This window comes from Mirounga angustirostris, unplaced genomic scaffold (assembly GCF_029215605.1).
Source record: "Mirounga angustirostris isolate CCGP_5_RB_7025 unplaced genomic scaffold, mMirAng1.0.hap1 SCAF_12, whole genome shotgun sequence".
In the NCBI taxonomy this organism is placed as follows: Eukaryota; Metazoa; Chordata; class Mammalia; order Carnivora; family Phocidae; genus Mirounga; species Mirounga angustirostris.
The window spans coordinates 11,599,683-11,616,949 of record NW_026991720.1 but is presented as its reverse complement, the minus strand read 5'-3'; the positions used below and the strand labels follow the sequence as shown (position 1 = coordinate 11,616,949).

The window sequence follows — 17,267 nt, the reverse complement described above, 5'->3', positions numbered from 1 at the left end:
GGAAATACAGGGATAACAAAGCCAATGGGTAAAGGAGAAAACTCAACTCCTGTTTATTTACAAAAATAGATATGTTTATGTATATATATTAAACCCTTCCCCAGGTCCCTCCCCCAATTACCTTTTTACTTCTACCCCCACCTCCCTTTTTAAAACAAAGGCTCCCAGCCCAGAGGTGAGTTGCTCAAGGAAGGGTGGGCAGGAGCAGCACCGAAGGCCTACATCGGTTGAGGGCAGGGCCGTGGGGAGTGACCATGGCCCCATCTTTGCTCTCTGAGGACAGGGCGGGCGAGGGAGGGGCTCAGTCCTTGAATCCCTGAATACTGCAAAGAATGCGCTTCTGGTGCCCTGGCAGCGTGATTCCCATCTGCGCCAGATCCCTGTGGGCGATGGAAGGGGACTGTGGGTATGGGCTTCCCCCCTAGGAGCCCTCCCCTCCCAGGCCCGCAGCGGGGTGGGGGGGTAGGCGGAGGGGGGTCCTCACTCAGCTGTCAGCTCCAGCACACACTCCATGGTGTCCAGCCCCGCTGAGCGGAAGTGCAGGATGTAGCGTTTCATGCGGATGGACTCTAGCCACTCGGGCACGCTTCGATAGGGGATCCCATCTGAGCCACTCAAGCTGGGCAGCCGAAGCGTCACCCTGTGGGACACAGGGTGCCTCAGTCCCGAGGGAGGTACAGGTGTCCTCTGTCTCCCCGCTCCAGCTTCCCTGAAATCGGGGCTCGGCCTATGAGCATCTGCAGCCAGCATTCAAGTTGGGTGTCTGAGCACAGAGATTATCTGGACTTTGTGGATTAGCCCGGCCATTGTCTGTGAGCTCGTTTCCTGGCCCGATTCCTGGTGTGTTCACAGCAGTGGGCAGGCTGACGGTCCTGCCGCACTGATGGGCCCAGGGAAAGTGGCAGCCCTGGGAGGCCCGGACACAAGCAGGCTGCCAGCCCACCTCCCACCGAGGCGGCCGGTGCTGCCTGATTGGGGGCTGACGCGCAAGTGTCAGCCGTCCCAGCTGAGAGGACGCAGAAGGCAGGAGAGCAGAGGCCGGGGAAGCCGGGTAGGGTCCTGCCATCGTCAGAGCGGCCCCTGCGAATGCCGGGAGCAGCCCCTGCTCGCCGCCTCCAAGCCCGGCTGTTACTCCTGCCCTCCGACACCCACAAGACAATGAGTGTTCCTGTGCTAAAGCCAGCCGGAGCCCAAACCATTAGCAGAATAGATCTGCTGGGGGAAAAATGTTCAACATTCCAGAAAGATTAGCACACGCAGTCTCCAGTATACGAGGGAGTTGTGTTCCAAAAGATAGTTTCAGAAGTTGGAACTTGAGGCACATTTTCGCCCAGAAACAAGGTTATATATGGTGGTTTGATACAGAGGCCAGCATGCCAGGGCTGGCTGGCTTGATTAAGCGTTCGAAGTCCGGCCTTGCCCATCTCCCCCACCTCACCCCTGCCACCAGTTCATTCTCCACATTCTGGCAACGTTTCTGGTAAAACACAATTCTGATCATGACCCTCCAGTTTAAAAACTGGTCAAATAGTTCTCCACGCTCAGGATAAAGTGCGAACTTCTCCGCAGAGCTGGTCCTCTTGGCATTGACCCTGCCCCTGTCTCCAGCTTCACCTCTGGCCACAGTCCCGAAATAACGCTGCTGGGATCCTGCGCTATTTGGAATCAGCCTGCCCTTCGCTCCCCAACCCATGCTGGCCATGTGTTCTGGGAGACCCCACAAGGCCGCCCCTCCCAGTACCAACATGCATCCCACTGGTACTTGCTGGTTGCTCTCTCTTCCCCACCCAAGTGACCAAGCTCCCTGGAGTCGATATCAGGGTGTCAGCACGGCTTATATGTACTTTCCACCTCTCTGCACTTGCGTCCTCTCTTCTGCCAAACTAGAGCTATCGGGGACGGAAGGGCAGCTCCTCCATCAGGGTGGACTGTCCCCAAGGGCGCTGACTATGGTCCTGCCTCAGTAGTATGCTGCGCTCTGTCCAGAGCTCCACAGGCCCAGCACTCAGTGAATGTAGCTGAATGCCCATTTCCATTCTCCCAGATCCATCCTCCGAAACCCCTTGCCCTCTCCAATGTGGCTACCTGGGATCAAAGTTGGCAATGGTCCGCAGGGAGTGGGGGTTGGTAAGCAATTGCTCCAGATGTGCCTTCAGCTGGTGGAAGGAGGGCCGACGGGCACGGTCATAGGCCCAGCAGTTCTTCATGAGTTCATAGAGAGGGGCAGGGCAGTCCACGGGAGGCGGCAGCCGGTACCCATCCTCAATGCTCTTCATTACCTGCAGTGCGGACAGGGTGGGGAGTGGGGGGGGGGGGGGCGGGCAGGCTTGAGGTAGGAAGCTCGGCTTCCCTGGTGGCCCCTGAGAAATCTCTGTTCACACAAGATCACTGTGATAGAGCCTCTACCCGCCCCCGACCGCAGTAAAGAGAACAGGGAGTAAGGCAAAGGGGACCAAGGAAGTGCAGAAAAACTGCGGGTCAGGAAGAAGGAATAGGATATTTGTAGGCAAGAGCCATGGGAGGATTTCGGGAGATGAGCAGTGAGTTAGGGGTGACATGGGGAGGAGTACCCCAGGCTTACCTCCTGATTGCTCATCTCCCCATAGGGCTTGTCTCCAAAGCTCAACACCTCCCACATCACAATCCCAAAGCTCCACACATCGCTGGCCGTGGTGAAGGTGCGATGGGCAATGGCTTCAGGGGCTGTCCAACGGATGGGGATCTTCCCTCCCTAACAGGGCACGTAGGACAGAAAGGTGATGTTTCAGGGCATGGTGGGGGGAGGGGAGGAGAAAACCCCTGTGCAAAGGGATGAGTAATTATCGTGTCCACAGGAGCATGTGTCCTTCCTGGTGCACGTGTGACTACAGGTACGGCACATTATTGCGCGAGTGTGTGTGTGTTTGCGCAAGTGCACGCACGCTCAGTGAGTACACGGCTCTAACCTGGGTTTCGTATGTGCCATCAAAGTTGTCCAGGAGGCGGGTCAGGCCAAAGTCAGACACCTTACAGCACAGGTTCTGACTCACTAGGATGTTCCTAGCGGCGAGGTCCCGGTGGACATAACTGTGGTCACTGAGGTAGTTCATGCCAGATGCAATGCCCTGCAGCATGGCCACCAGCTGCCCAGGGACCAGCTGGTCCTCCCGCTCCTGCAGCACGGTGAGTGGGCAGGTTAGGGAATGGGCAGGGTCTCCTCTTCCCAAACCAGGAGCCAACCCCAGGGATCCACGGTGCATCCCCCTGCCCAGCTGGCTCTCTGCCCTCCTCACCCTCAGGAAGGCATCCAGGGCTCCGTTCTCCATAAACTCTGTGATGATCATGATGGGCTTTCCTGAGACACAAAGCACACGTCAGCATGGCAGCCTCTACCCCATCTCCACCCGGAACCAGACTTCCTGCCCTTGGCAGCATATCTTCCCTTCACTCCCGATGGTCTCACGCCCTCCTTTCCTCCTCTTTCCCTCCCCGTGCTCCTGAAGACAGCTGCTCATACTCTTTGTGACAACGCCTTCCAGGTGCAAAATGTGTGGGTGGTTGAACTGGCCCATGATAGTTGCCTCTCGAAGGAAGTTCCACCACTGGCCGTCTGGAGAGGTGTCTTTCAAGGTCTTAATGGCCACAGGCTTGCAGTCCTGGCTAGGGATTTTCAGGGTCCCTCGATATACTTCCCCAAACTCTCCTGGGTGGAAAGAAAACAGGCCGTGGCCCGATGCCCTGTCAGGCTCCCCCAGGGGGATGGGCAGCCATATCCTCCAGACCCCAGGTTCCGGTCTTCTCTGGATCAGAAAAGTGGCTTGCCCTTGTTGGTCCAGGGGCTCGGGCTGCACATCCCAGGAAGGGAACAGGAGTCTGGAAGGGGACTGTTGCTCGGCGACCTGTCCAGTACCGTCTCCCACACGAGCACAGTTCTTGGCTAGCAGGAGCTGCTCGGCAGGTGCCAAGTGAAGGCGGTTGTGTGGTGGCACTGGGCTGTGTTCCTAAAGGGCAGGCGGGGTCTGAGCCAGTGCACCAGTGACCAGGGAGGCTGATCATTGCCTCCCCTCTTCCACGAGATCCTCCGGTCCCAGCTCAGCTGGCTTGGCTACACAGCTGGCAAGAACACTGCAAAGCTTTGTTCTCCTGCTCAGCTCCATTTCCTCTGCTGACCCAAGGGATCAGGGCAGCCCAAGGACACCGGGCCCCTGGTGGGGTACGGTGCGGGCTGAGGGAGGCCCTGAATCTCTCCCACATTCGGGAACCGTCTGGGAATAGCCTGGGCTTGGGCACAGTGACCCCTCTGTTGACAGGGATGACGTGTGGAGGCTGTTCATCAGAAACTCCATTAACCACAGAAGCAGATCGTGTGGGGAGCAGGCGGCTCTCGGACACCCGATAAGGGGGTAACAACATGAGCATAGCGATTCAAGGAGGACACAGGGTAGAACAGAGAGGGAACGCATCAAGGAGCTCTTGGGCCAGCACAGAGGCCGACTAGCTAGCAGCTCTGTGCTGCCACACAAGAGGGGGCCTGCCCGGCTCACCTTCCCCTATGACAGTGTCCACAATCAGCCAGCCTGGATCAAGCTCCTGGGTGAAGTCCAGGGCTCCCTGTGCAGGGTCCTCATATGCTTGGAGGTCCACATAAGGCTTCAGCCACAGCTTGTCCTCTGTGGGGAGAACGGGGAGGGCTCGGCCACAGGAACTCCAACTGCAGGGTTCAGGAGGGTTTTTTGGGGGGTGGTGAGGGGAGGGGGGGCCAGCAGCACTCCCCAGCCTTCTCATTCTTCTGCTCCCTTAGGAGTCCCGTTTTGGCTAAAGTGGGAGAAAGGCTCTGTCCTTAGCAATGAGGTTCTTCCTCTGTCCATGCGCAAAGCCCTGTGTCCCTGCCCCCAGAGGCCCAGAGCAGTGGGCCAGAACCTGGGCCTGAAAGCTGTTCACGGCCTCCAGTGACCCAATCTTCCCATGGCTCACTGACCGCACTTCAAATTCTTTGCCCTTCCTCCTCACCCCTGCTAGCCATACTCCTCTGATCACTCACACCTCATTCACATTCCCAGACAAGGCTCACTCTCACCCCTTCGCTTGGATGGACCACTGACTCCCCCTTTGGTGGGGCACCTAATGAGGTGACCAGCAGGAAGCCCACATGCCTTGGAGGACTTTAGGGAGCCTGCCAGCAGTCCTTTTCCCGCCGAGCCTCGGCCCACAGACCTGGCCAGCCAGGATGGGGAGGCTGCCCAGGACCCGGGTGTTGGAACAGTGACACCAAGAGCTACCAGGTAATTGCACAGAGCCTCTGGGGGGCTATCAGTACAAAGTTAATTAACCAAAGTTAATTAGGTAGCAAAACAGAAAAGCCCTAGAGACAACAGCCCCAACCTGTGCTCCCAGAGTTGGCCTGGCCAACGTGGGTTCTCTGGTTCCATCCCGTGGCACCTCCCAACACCCCCCGCCGCCCGACATATACACACACAGGTGCCCTGGGCTCACCTCGGTTCACGTCGGCAACACGATCACGCTGCCTCGGCTGGTGTCGCCGCTGAGTTTTCCTGTGGGGGTGAGGGGACAGCTTCTTCAGAGTCCCGGCACTGCCGCAGGGGACCAAAGGCCTCTGGCTGGGTTCTTCCCACAAACAACAGGGGGTGGGGGTACGCTGGAGCTTTCGTATGAGGGGATGGGCGGGTGGCTGGGGCTGCCTCCCGGGGCTCCTGGCCAGGCAAAGGGAGCCCGGATGGTGGCCGGGGAGGGGCAGGAACAGTACCTCGAGCGGAAGGAGAGCATCCCGAGCAGAAGAGCTATAGCCAGCAGCAGCCCGAAGATGATGGCTACAATCTCTCCTCCCGTCAGGCCCCTGGAAACTGTGGCACATGGGGTGAGGAAGTCTGGGCTCAGAGGGCTCAGAGCCCACCGGGATGGTGGAGGCTGAAAGGGCATGCCCAGGGGCAGGGCCCTCAGTGGACCGCAGGTGTGTGTGTCCCCTCCCCGAGGAGATGGGGTATGTGTGTGAGAGAGCACGGGGAGCCCCCACACCGGGACCACCAGCTGGGGGCTGCTTATTGTGCCGAGCACCAGGGGTTAGGAGATTGCATAGGAAACTGGCTGGCAGCATCCAGCATCGGGAGGTGTATCTGAGATTACGGTGGGGCGGGGGCTTCATGTGAGTCCGTGTGGGGCTCGCCCCACCCCGGGCAGCTCCTGCACATGCATACAGGAAGGGGAAAGGTCACTGATCGGAGCAGGGTCTGAGAAGCCTAGTGGGAGGACGGGTGCATGTGTGTTTGGGGTAGAGCACAGGAGAACCCACCCACCTGGTGGGCTTGTCCGAAACTCATGGTCAGGGGAGAAAGGGCCAGGCCCTAGAGGGGTCAGCATTCGAACTCTGACAATGTACGTGGTATCCGGCTGCAGTTCCGTCAGCAAGACCCTGGGTTCCAGAACCATCTGGTGCCGTTCTTCGTCCTGTGGATGAGAACTAACGTTAACTTGGCTGTGCCGAGCCAGACCGGGTGGAGGGATGGGCAGTCTTGGGATCACGTAGAGTGGGGGGGGTGGGGGAATGGTCAGGGCAGGGCTCTCTGTAGGCTTTTGTCCTGAGAAAGCCGCACAGTTCACTGTGGTCAGATTTCCCTCCATCCCGTCACCCGGGCCAGGGATGCTGGGCTGTGCCCAGGCGTGGACACTGGACACGGTCTCTCAGCCCCGCCTCACCTGATTCAGCACATGCAGCTCGTAGCTCAAGTTCCCCCCGGGGCTGCGGGGCCGGGACCCTGCCCAGGTCAGCTCCAGCTGCCGTGGCTCCTTCTTCACCAGCCTCAGGGACAGGCCTGACAGGGACTCTGTGAGTCGGGAGGGTTCCAGTGGGTTTGGAAAGAAAAGAGGAAATAACTTCAGTAGCTTTTCGATTGCTTCCTGCCCATCCATTTGTCCCTGTGGTCCTAAGCCCTTCTGGTTTCTTCCGGTCCTGTCCTGATTGCTCACCTGTGTGCCCCATGCTGATGCTCAGGGAGGCGCCGGCGGGTGTGGAGGTGCCCAGCCCTGACACTCCATTCTGGGCCTCAACGTTAAAGGTGTAGTTGGCGTAGGGTTCAAGGCCGCTGACATGCACAGCTCGTGCTGTGAGCCCGCTGGCTCCCGGGGAAAAGCGCACACCTCCCCCACAGGGCTGGCAGGGTCCTCCATCCACCGCTGCTCCCCGACACTGAGAACACCCCACACTGTACCTCACATCCTGGCGCCCCCCCGTATCTGCTGGGGGTTCCCAACGCAGGGAGAGCTGAGTCCCCAAAATAGAGAAGCTCAGGTTTCGGGGAACTGAGGGGGGCCCTGTAAGGAGAAGAGGGGCCGTTAGGAGGGGCCACCTTTGCTTTCATACAAGCTGCTGGCCCCTGCCTCCTCCCACCTCTGAAGGCCTTGCTAGGAGATTTGATTCCAAAAGTGAGGAATCACCTCATTTTTTCATTCTTCCAGGGAAAGTAAGGGGCAGGGGAGGAGCTTTAAGCGTCCAGCCCTTTAAAGGATTCCCAATGTCTGAAAAGCTCTGGAAACTTCCAACCTTAAAGGGCCTGCAGCTCCTCGAAGATGGCCAAGCCCTGCCCCCTGGACTCACGTGTGCATGACACCTGGGGGCCCTCCCCAGGGGCTCGGAAATGGCCGCTCTCACAGGTGCAGAGGGTGGCCCCCTCAGACTCCGCTGTGCTGTGTCCGGGGCACTTGAGACAATGGGGTGCATCTGTGTCCGCCCGGTAGGAGCCGCTAGGGCAGCCTGGAGAGAGAATGCAGCAGAGCCATGGATGTCCAGTTTTTACGGTAGACTCATCCCCATTCACCCCTCTCCCCAATCCTTTGTACCAGAAACACCCTGCACCCTGGGGTGCTCAGCCACCCAGTCTAAAAATGGCTGAGATGGAGCACAGGCACCCTTCCCTCCCTTGGCACTTGGGGAGCCTCCCCCGAGCGGCCCCTGTGAGTCCTCGCCGCCCCCCGCCCCTTCCTCGAGGCTCCTTACCCAGGCAGCCTTCACCGCTCGCGTCTTCCTCATAGCCGGGTTCACAGTGGCACCGCCCCACGGGCACCAACCACTCCCCGTCGGGGCTGCAGTGCATGCGGGGCGCCCCTGAGGGGCCGGGGCTGGCCTGGGCATGGGCCAAGCAGGTCCCTGCCACCTCCACCAACCCGCCGGGGCCAGGCAGGGTGTCGGGGAACCGGGCCAGGCCGTGCACAGCCTCGGGACAGCGCTGGTAGAACACCCTCACCGACACCAGGGCCACACAGGCACCCGGGTTGTGGAAAGCGAGGTAGAGGCCTCGGCGGGTCAGGCGGCCCAAGGAGCAGTGCTCCACGTTCAGTTTCACCGCGCCAGACGCCAGGTCCCGGATGGTGAAGCTCTGGTCTGCAGCCACAGTGGTTACCTGGGAAGGAGAGGTGCGGGGAGGGGGGCGTGGCAAGGTCACGCTTCATTCCCACGGAACAGAAAGCGATTACGCTGTTTGGGTCCACACAGTAAACCTACGAGGTAGGATGGATTACCAGCCCCACTAAGCAGATAGAGAGACTAAGGTTAAGAGAGGTTCAAGACCGGGGCGCCTGCGTGGCTCAGTTGGTTAAGCGACTGCCTTCGGCTCAGGTCATGATCCTGGAGTCCCGGGATCGAGTCCCGCATCGGGCTCCCTGCTCGGCAGGGAATCTGCCTCTCTCTCTGACCCTCCCCCCTCTCATGCTCTCTGTCTCATTCTCTCTCTCAAATAAATAAATAATCTTAAAAAAAAAAAGAGAGAGAGGTTCAAGACCTTGTACAAGATCACACAGCTACAACACGATGGGACTGGAATCCGGGCCGCAAGACGCCACAGCCCATATAATTTCCACTATTTGAAGGTGTTCCCAACCTCTGTGCCAATGAGGTGATCAGTTACAAAGTGCGTCACCGGTAATTTATTACTAATAACAAACTTTACAACATCTTCCCTTTGGGGGAAAAAAAAATGAGAGCACATCCTATAATAATACGCTCCTTATACCTCTGCATTCCAGTGCGTTTTCCTGAGTAGAAAAGGGATGGTATCAGAGGGAGAGCCTGCAGAGAACTGTCTCTCTACACAACTCCAGGTGGACTCACAGGGGTGCATCGCACACCAGCACCCTGCGTGCTGATAGCAGAAGTCCAAATACCTCTTCCCAGCCTCCACCAGGGAAGTCTGTTATCTCAACGGAGGCAAAGCCTCTGCAACAGGTTAAGGCCGGCCCTATTATCAACACTCTTTTCAGACCGGGAAGGCTCGGCGGGGGTTGAGCTGAGCCCGAAGGCGGGACACGGCAGAAAAGGCACAGCGGTTCCTCCTTATCCACAGCTTGGCTTTTGGGGTTGCAGGTGTTACCCACTGGTGTCAGCCACCGCCGGAAACAGGTGATCCTCCTTCTGACCTTTCCTCCTTAGGCCAATAGCAGCCTGACGCTGGGTCACGTCGCAAGCCCAACGTCAGGACGCAACACCTGGCCGTGGGCCTCACCTCATCTCCTCGCAAGGCATTTTATCGGCTCGCGGCATCACCAGAAGGAAAAGGGTGAGTACAGAACAATGAGATATTTCGAGAGAGAGACAGAGATGGAGAGAGACTGATAGGGAGGGAGACTACAGTCTGATGACCTTTATTACAGTATACTGTTATAATTGGTCTGGTTTATTACTAGTTACTGTTACTACTCTCCTACGGTGCCTGATTTACACACAAAAGCTCACCACAGGGATGGACACACAGGAAAGAACACAGCACATCTGGGGTTCAGTACTGCCCGGGGCGCAGGCATCCAGCGGGGGTCCTGGGAGGTATGCCCCGCAGCTAAGAGGGGGGCTGCTCTACTCAAATCCACCTCTTCTGATCTCTAGGCCCACATTCTCGTCCTTATTTGACACTAGACCCTCTTTCTGTTTCTGCCACTTTGTCTTTTCCTTAGCTGAGCGGGGTCATGGGAAAGAGTGAGGCGGGAAACAGTGTTAGGACCAAATGGTGCTGGGGGCGGGGGTGGGGGTTGAGAAGCACCTTCTGGAACAAGGGCCGTCGGAGCTGGATGCCCACGTCCTGGTCACTCTCCATGTAGAGGAGGTTGAAGGTCTCCTTGCAGCCCAGAGGCCCGGCTCCCCCGGGGAAACTCTTGCAGTCCCTCACGGTGAACTGCAACTCCACATGGACCCGAGAAGCTTCCTCCCCCCGGTAAATCCAGTTGGAGCGCAGCCAGTGGTCAGTGTCTCCGCCCGCTTGCACTGGGCAGTCCTGGTACATGTAGAGGAGCGTCCCATTCAGTATCTGCTGCACCTCACTCCACTGCGGGAGAGAAATCCGAGTCAGGCTCCAATTCATCACCTGCTCCCCAAACTTGGGTTTTCTAAAGCTGACGACGGGGAAGCTGGTGTCAGGGCTCCCGGGGCTCAGCTACTTGTCCTGCTGTCCTCCCACCCCTGGGCCTGAGAAGAGTCAGTTAAATGTTTAGGGTCAGGAGTTATTGGGATATAGGACAGGCAAGACAATACCCCCTTATGATCTGCAGCAAGCCCCGGTGCCTTCGATGACTCCACTCCCAACTGAAGTATGAGCACCAATTTTTACCTGTTCTCATCAGCAGGTTCTCAAGTACCCCAAAAAGCAGACTTTTATGGCAAAAGCTCATTCACAAAACCTCTCTGCCTATTTGTTCAGAGAAGAGGATACTACATTTAATGTCGAGGCCTTTAAACTTCTGGAGGGCAAGAACAAGCATAGAACTCTTCTGTATAGGGGGAACTCACCCTCTCCGATATTCCTTCTAGTTATGGTCACTATCAAAATCAACAATGGACAGGGCTGGGTGGTCTCCTGGACACCATGCAGTCCACCCCCCCTTACCTGCTTTTACCTTAAAATAATTTTTAAATTTACTAATAATAATGGCTAGCACTAATGGGCCAGTCACTGTTGTAAACACTTTCCATGAGGAAACTGAGTCATAGCAAGGTTAAATGACTTGCCCTATGCCCTCAGTTGTTAAGAGGCAGAGCTGGGGCATGCACCCAGGCACTCTAGGCTCGAGTTTATGCTCCTGATCATTATGTCTCTATGCACTTGTTAAAAGTCAGAGAACATATATAATGTGAAGGTCCTCTCACCCGACTACCCTTCACAGGGAGCCACTCTGAACAATTTGGAATAAAGCTCACCACACCATTTTCAGTGCCTCTAGAGAAATGTTTGAATATTTTTGTGTGGATGTTTTTAACATAATTTTTTAAAAACATAAGTGCTATTTCGTAACCTGCTTTTTGCTTTTAACAAATAAATAATCTTCGAAAGATGTTCACAAGGGGTGCCTGGGTGGCTCAGTTAAGCATCTGCCTTCGGCTCAGGTCATGATCTCAGGGTTCTGGGATCGAGCCCTGCATGGGGCCCCTTGCTCAGTGAGGAGTCTGCCTCTCCCCCTACTCGTACTCTCTCTTGATCTCTCTCTCAAATAAATAATTAAAATCTTAAAAAAAAAAAAAGATGTTCACGAGAATATAAATAGATCTACCTAATTCTCTTTAGCAATCCATAAAATAGCATTCCACTGTATGGATGTACCATAATTTATTTAATCATTCACATATTGTTGGACATTTAGGTGGTTTCTAGTTTTTAAGGTAAACATGTACATATTTCTATAAGATTTCTGTAGAACTGCTATAACAAAGGATAAGTTTTATAAATTTTTAAAGAAGACACTGTCAAATGGCCTCCAAAAAGGATTTATCAACTTACACTTTCACCAACAATGCATGAGGCCCCATTTTTTGAAAACCTGGGATATTAAACCCCAATCACTTTACTTTTGGCCTATCTTATGGACAAAACACAGCTTCTTGCCATTTTAATTTACATTTTTTGAGAAGGAGGTTGTGCATTTCTGTTTTGTTCACTGGCTATTTCTATCTTTATGTAATTATCTGTTTGTAAACTTTGCCTGATATCCTGTTCTTATCTTTTGAGTATTCATTTGGATGAGCCCCCTTTTTTTTTTTACATTATAGATATTAAGCATTTGCTTGAAATGTTTCAAATGTTTTCTTCCCATCATGCCACTTAATTTGCTAATGATGTCTTTGATGTTGGTACCTTTTAAAAATTTCATATAATAACATCTCTCTTCTCTCCCTCTGTGAATTTTGGGTTGTGTATTTTGCTTGGGAAGCTCTCCTATCCCAAACTTATAAAGATCTTCTATATTTTCTCCTAATATTTTCGTAGGTTTGGCTTTTAGGTTTAGATTTGAATCTCCCTAGAATTTATATTTTTGCATATAGTGTGAAATGGAGATGTAACTTTACATCCTTCTTCTTCTACTTCCTTGTTGTCTTCTTCTTTTTTAAATTATGGACATCCGGCTGTCAATTTACTGTCCGGTCTATACTTTGCATACTGATTTGCAATTCCAATGTCATCACATACTAAAATCTCACATATGTAGGTTTTCTATTCTGTTCCATTGACCTGGGTATGCTTGTGCAATGCAACATGTTTTAATTATAGTCGAGGTATCATCATGTTCTGATATCTGGTAGGGCAAGTATTCTATTTCCTTATTCTTTTTCAAAAAAAGAATTCTCAGCCGTTCTTACATATTTTCTTTCTGCCAGATGGATTTAAGAAAGGAGCTCTCAAATTCTGTAAAATATCCCATTGATATTTTGGTTGCAACCCCCTTATAGAGGAGTCTGAGGCCCTCAGAATGTCTCCTTTTCCAAGGGTGTTCATTGCTACGCGCAGCTCTGGGATTTAACTAAGAACTGGGTGGGGTGGGGCAGGGGCAGAAATCCATGAGATACCTAGTTTTGCTTTATGTTAGGGAGTTCCAAGATTGGGCAAGGGTGTCCCGGCAATGACGGCACCCAGGGCCTGCTCTTAAGAAGAAGCTCTGATGGGGAAGCCCAAGTGCAAGGCCTGGGGTGGAGATCAGGTGGGAGGGCAGTAGGTGGTTAATGTGCAGCTCATTAGCTAGAGTGCCACGGCTGCAGCTGGAGCCAGGAGCAGATGTTTCCCGCTGTATCTTGCCTCTCCCAGTCCCAGCAGTGACAGATGGGGGAGAACCAGCTGCCCAGGATCAGCGACAAGAATCCTTTCACTTACCACTCAGGCTGCTGGCTGCTCCATGGGTACATTCAGGGGGGCCTGAATTTGAGTGTGGGAGTGTGTGTGCTGAAAAGATAAGGAGGGGAGGGGAGAAGGCAGGCATGGGGAGTATGTGACTGCTGCCGTCTTCTTGCCCTCCTGGTGCAAAGCTGTTTGGCCTGAGCTGCAAAAAGGGCCTTGCTTCCACTCCAGCTCAATTAGGGAAGAGTTATTTGGGTGGGGGGCGGCTGGGCCACACCGGGGGTGAAGGCCCATGGAGCCAGCAAATGGACCCGTGGCCTCGCTGTGGAGTGATCATCTGGTTTATGAGATGAGGCACCTATTACAGCTGGCCTAATCCAGGATTTTCCAAGCAGCCCCTCCTGTAGGATACATTATGGTTTAGTCTATTAATTCTAATTATAGGCCACTCCGTGGGAGAACTGAGTAGAGCCAGGACCCTAGGACCCAGAGGGAAAGAGAGCAAGTGACCCCAATCCCAGAAGTAGAGGCTGCATTCCTACCAGAACAGGAAGGGGAAAGGGGTCCAGGACCAGAGGGGACGAGGGCCTGAGTCCAGACTCCTGGAAGCTGAGGCCAACAAGGTCGGCCTCCCGTGGTTCTGTGGCAGGCTCTGCTGAGTGGCAGAAAGGTGCTCTCTGGGACTCACAAGAACCTATCTCTGTTCACTAGGTCTTAGGAAGACCCAAGGAGGGAAGGGACTTGGAGCAGGTTCAGACAGCTGGAGCGCATGGTGTGCCTGGGCTGGGGAACCCATGGAGAAGGTGCCAAGGGCTCTGGGACCTCTAGTGGGGGAGCTTTTACCTTTGGGGAGGCAAACACCCTTTGAAGAGTTGGATGAAAACTCTGGCTCTCCTCTCCATATACACAATTTAGAATACACTTTTATGGGGTTCCCTGACCCTCTGAAGCCTATCTGTGCAACTCTATTGGGATAGATGGACCTCAGATTGAGGACACATCTGGTGTTTTGGTTCTTAGCCCTCAACCATCCCTACTATGGTGCATCCTCTCCCTGGGGATGTGGGCCCATCACCCGCCAAGTCCTCCTAAGTATTCAGTCCTCCCTCACTGGGATAGGGACGGAAGGAGCCAGGCACTGAGGCGTTCTTCATGGGGTGTAGCCTGACCACCCGTCCCCCCCCCCCCCCAATGTCCCATTCAGGAGGCTCTGACTCACCTCCCCTCCCCCTCCCTGAGGAGACACTTCCAGTTTTTCCTGCTCTTTTCTCCGTTCCTCCACCCACCTCTCCACCCATTTCCCACTGGCCTGCAGCTTTGAGCCATCCCTCCCCTGACACTTACCCCATCCTCTGGGGGATCCAGCAGCCAGCCCAGCTCTCCCTGTGCTGTGCTTGTGTCCATCAGAGTGACTGAAGTAGGGAGAAGAGGGGCCTGTCACCTCTGGGAGAGGAGGCCCCACACATGCAACCCACATTCCTCCTCCTGGGCCCCCAGCCCCAAGGCTTCCATCCACATCCTGTTCTAACAGCTGTGACTTCCTGAGGTTTAGCCCAGGAAGGAGGAGTGAAGAGCTCTAGGGATTAGTCTTCCTCCAGAGCGTGAAGGGAGGAAGGCAGAGTCGGGCAAGGGTTGGACAGCTGGATCTTTGACCAAAGTCAAGGCAGGAAGTGTTGGGGAGGGCAGCCCCACATAAGACTTGCACCCTCTCTCTCAGCAGGGGCCGGTGCTGCCTGGGGCGGGGCGGGGTCCATCAGCTGCAGAACTGGAAGGGTGGATGGGCAAAAGACGATCTCAGCCCCTGGGGGTCATAAGTGGGTAGGGTGTGGACAGGGGACCTTAGAGGGGGTTCCTGGGTGGGGAGGTTCCCTTCTATGGGCAAAGGGCCTGCTCTGCCTGGGGTTGGGGGTGGGCATTTGAGGGTACAGGCGTAGCTGAGTCTGGGAAGTAGGGGTAGTAGGGCCAGAGAGGGTGTGCAAGCCTTCACCTGTAAGGCTTGACCTGTACATCTGGGAACCCCTGCACCCCGAGTTCTAGTCCATCCCCCAGCGGCAGGTCCCTCTGTCCTCCGGCCTAGGATGGCATAAGGCAACTTCCCGTCCCTGACTTCATAGGGGTCCGGATCTCTGGGTTGGGCACCTGAGGCTGAGACCGCCTGGGAATGAGGGATGCCCACGATCGCTGGGGTAGGGGTCTGGGCGCTGCGTCCCCGCGGCGGTCAGGAGCTCCCTGCCCACCACCAGGCGCAAACTGTTGGCCAGGGTGACTGACCCGGCAAAGCAGCGGGTTGCGGGGTCAAAGACCAAAGGCCGGCCTGGCCAGTCGATCGCCTGGCGGCGGGGCAAAACCAGAGAGCTGGAGAGGGGCGCGCGGAGAAGGCCTCCTCGGAAGGCCGGCTCCCGGACGCGGGTGCCGGCCGAGCCCCGGGGGAGGGGGAGGGGCGGGGGTCGGTACCTTCCTTGGCGCGCGCCCCCGGGGGCAGCGGGGCGCAGAGAAGCAGCAGCAGCCCGAGCCCCAGGGGCCAGCGCCGCTCCATGGCGCCGGGCCGGGACCTGGGACCTCGGCCCAGCCTGCTGGGTCAGGTCGCGAGGACACGGCGAGAGGGGAGGGCCGGGCGGGGGCGGGGGGCGGGGCCAGCGCCGGGGGGCGGAGCCCGGCCTCACCTGGATCACCTTCTTAAAGGGACAGTAGGGCAGGAAGGAAACTCGTTAGGCAGGTAATAAACTTCAAAACCCGGAGGCGTCTAGACCGGAATGAGACTGCGGGCGCCGCCTAGTGAGTGGGATTAGGAATTGACTGACCCGGTTCTAATTCTAATCCTAAACCCAACCCAGGCTTGATCCAGCCCCTAACCTAATTTTACCTGACTGGAACTACACCTCTCCCCTTCTAAAGGTCTAGCAATGTAATAGACACTGGGGAAGGCAGGGTTTTATGCTGCAGTAGGGGAGGCTTAGATAACCATAATGCAAGGTGGGCTACAACCCTTAGAGGAGCACGTGGAGGGGGTTGGAAGAGGCAGCAAGCCCAGCCTGCGGGGCTCATTAGGCGAGTCTTTAGGGAGTAGACCGTGTGAGCTGGGTTTTCAGTGGCAGAGATTGGGAAAGGCAAGGGCCTAAGGCAGGGAGCCTCAAGGTGCACTCTGGGAGTGGTAAATGGACCAGTTTGACTGCTGGGGCACAGGATTTGTCTTGGGAGCAGGGCAGAAAGGCAGGTGTGGCCAGAGCAGGGAAGGTCTTGGTAAACACGTTACCATGCCCTTCACTGAGCAAAAGAGAGGAATCCGTGAGAGGCTGCGAGCCCAAGTGTTAAGAGGGAGCAGGTCCAGCCTGCTTTAGCCCTGTCTAGCTGGAGACAACCCACGTCCCTCCCATCCTCTTGGAGACTGTCTTAACATTATATTTAACAAAAGTTTATTCACTTTCTACTCTGCACACATCAAGCTCTGAGAGAATCGAAGAAGAGTCAGACAGTCCCTGCCCTAAACAAGCTATTTGTCGGAGGAGTGTTGAGGGCTAGGGCATAAAGCAAATGTGTATGACTAAAATGACAGACGGGAGTAGACCCCAGCTGAGGTACGAAATGGCAGTGACTGTGGCTCAAAGGGGAGTGATGCATCCACTGAGGATGGTGGAGGCGCCACTCCTGGGGCCTGACCTTCCTGTACCCCTTCCTGGCTCCATCTCATTTGGGTGAATCATTCATTGTCTTTGTATCATTTAAACTGCTGCATGTTTCAGTCACTGTGGAGAAAGGGAGGTGGTGCATTACAGGTGCATACTTTATTTTCAAAAGTTAATATATCTCAGGCTTTCTTCTTTTTTATATAGATATGTATAAGAAGAAAATGGCTCATATGGGACACCTGGGTGGCTCAGTCGTTAGGCGTCTGCCTTCGGTTCCCGTCGTGGTCCCAGGGTCCTGGGATCAAGCCCCGCATCGGGCTCCCTGCTTGGTGAGCCTGCTTCTCCCCCCCCTTCCCTCTCCCTCTGCTTGCTGCTCCCCCTGCTTGTGCTCTCTCTCTCTGGCAAATATAAATATAAATGGCAAATAATAAAATAAAATAGAAAAAAAAAAAGAGGAAAATGGCTTATAATTTCCTGGCCTAGACTATCCTTACTGGAATAAATAAATAATTGTAATCCACGTACATTGGTTGGAAAATTCACATTGAGCAGAAAAAAAACCAAA

General features: G+C 55.1%; 1 protein-coding gene and 1 long non-coding RNA gene across 4 annotated transcripts in view; one reads left to right on the top strand and one right to left on the bottom strand.

The window, feature by feature from the left end:
* Positions 1-26: 26 nt before the first annotated feature.
* Positions 27-15,666, bottom strand: EPHA1 (EPH receptor A1). The gene is made up of 18 exons (XM_045864128.3): positions 15,531-15,666; positions 14,421-14,488; positions 10,020-10,301; positions 7,988-8,390; positions 7,589-7,744; positions 6,961-7,305; positions 6,691-6,818; positions 6,291-6,441; positions 5,744-5,840; positions 5,473-5,531; positions 4,524-4,649; positions 3,497-3,682; positions 3,273-3,334; positions 2,946-3,152; positions 2,582-2,731; positions 2,086-2,279; positions 485-640; positions 27-380 (listed from the first exon to the last, which is right to left on the bottom strand). The coding sequence occupies exons 1-18, from the start codon at positions 15,610-15,612 to the stop codon at positions 302-304; spliced, it is 2,931 nt and encodes a 976-aa protein (XP_045720084.2). The 5' UTR covers positions 15,613-15,666; the 3' UTR covers positions 27-301.
* LOC135362231 (uncharacterized) overlaps positions 4,727-17,267 on the top strand; it is a 248,167-nt gene continuing 235,626 nt past the window's right edge. For 2 of the 3 annotated variants that reach the window (XR_010406710.1, XR_010406712.1), the window contains exons 1-2: positions 7,662-7,788; positions 9,350-9,542. This is a non-coding gene — a long non-coding RNA (uncharacterized LOC135362231). Of the gene's footprint in view, positions 5,262-7,661; positions 7,789-9,349; positions 9,543-17,267 lie in introns of those variants that run through there. The other variant, XR_010406711.1, reaches the window with a different exon arrangement.

Bases quoted from the DNA above. Each gene is read 5' to 3' on its own strand.
- EPHA1 (XM_045864128.3), bottom strand. From the start codon at position 15,612: ATGGAGCGGCGCTGGCCCCTGGGGCTCGGGCTGCTGCTGCTTCTCTGC. The intron at 3,683-4,523 runs GTGAGCCGGGCA...CTTTCCACCCAG, and splicing joins GGACACTGTCATAGGGGAAG to GAGAGTTTGGGGAAGTATAT. The intron at 641-2,085 runs GTAGCCACATTG...TGTGTCCCACAG, and splicing joins ATTGCCAACTTTGATCCCAG to GGTGACGCTTCGGCTGCCCA.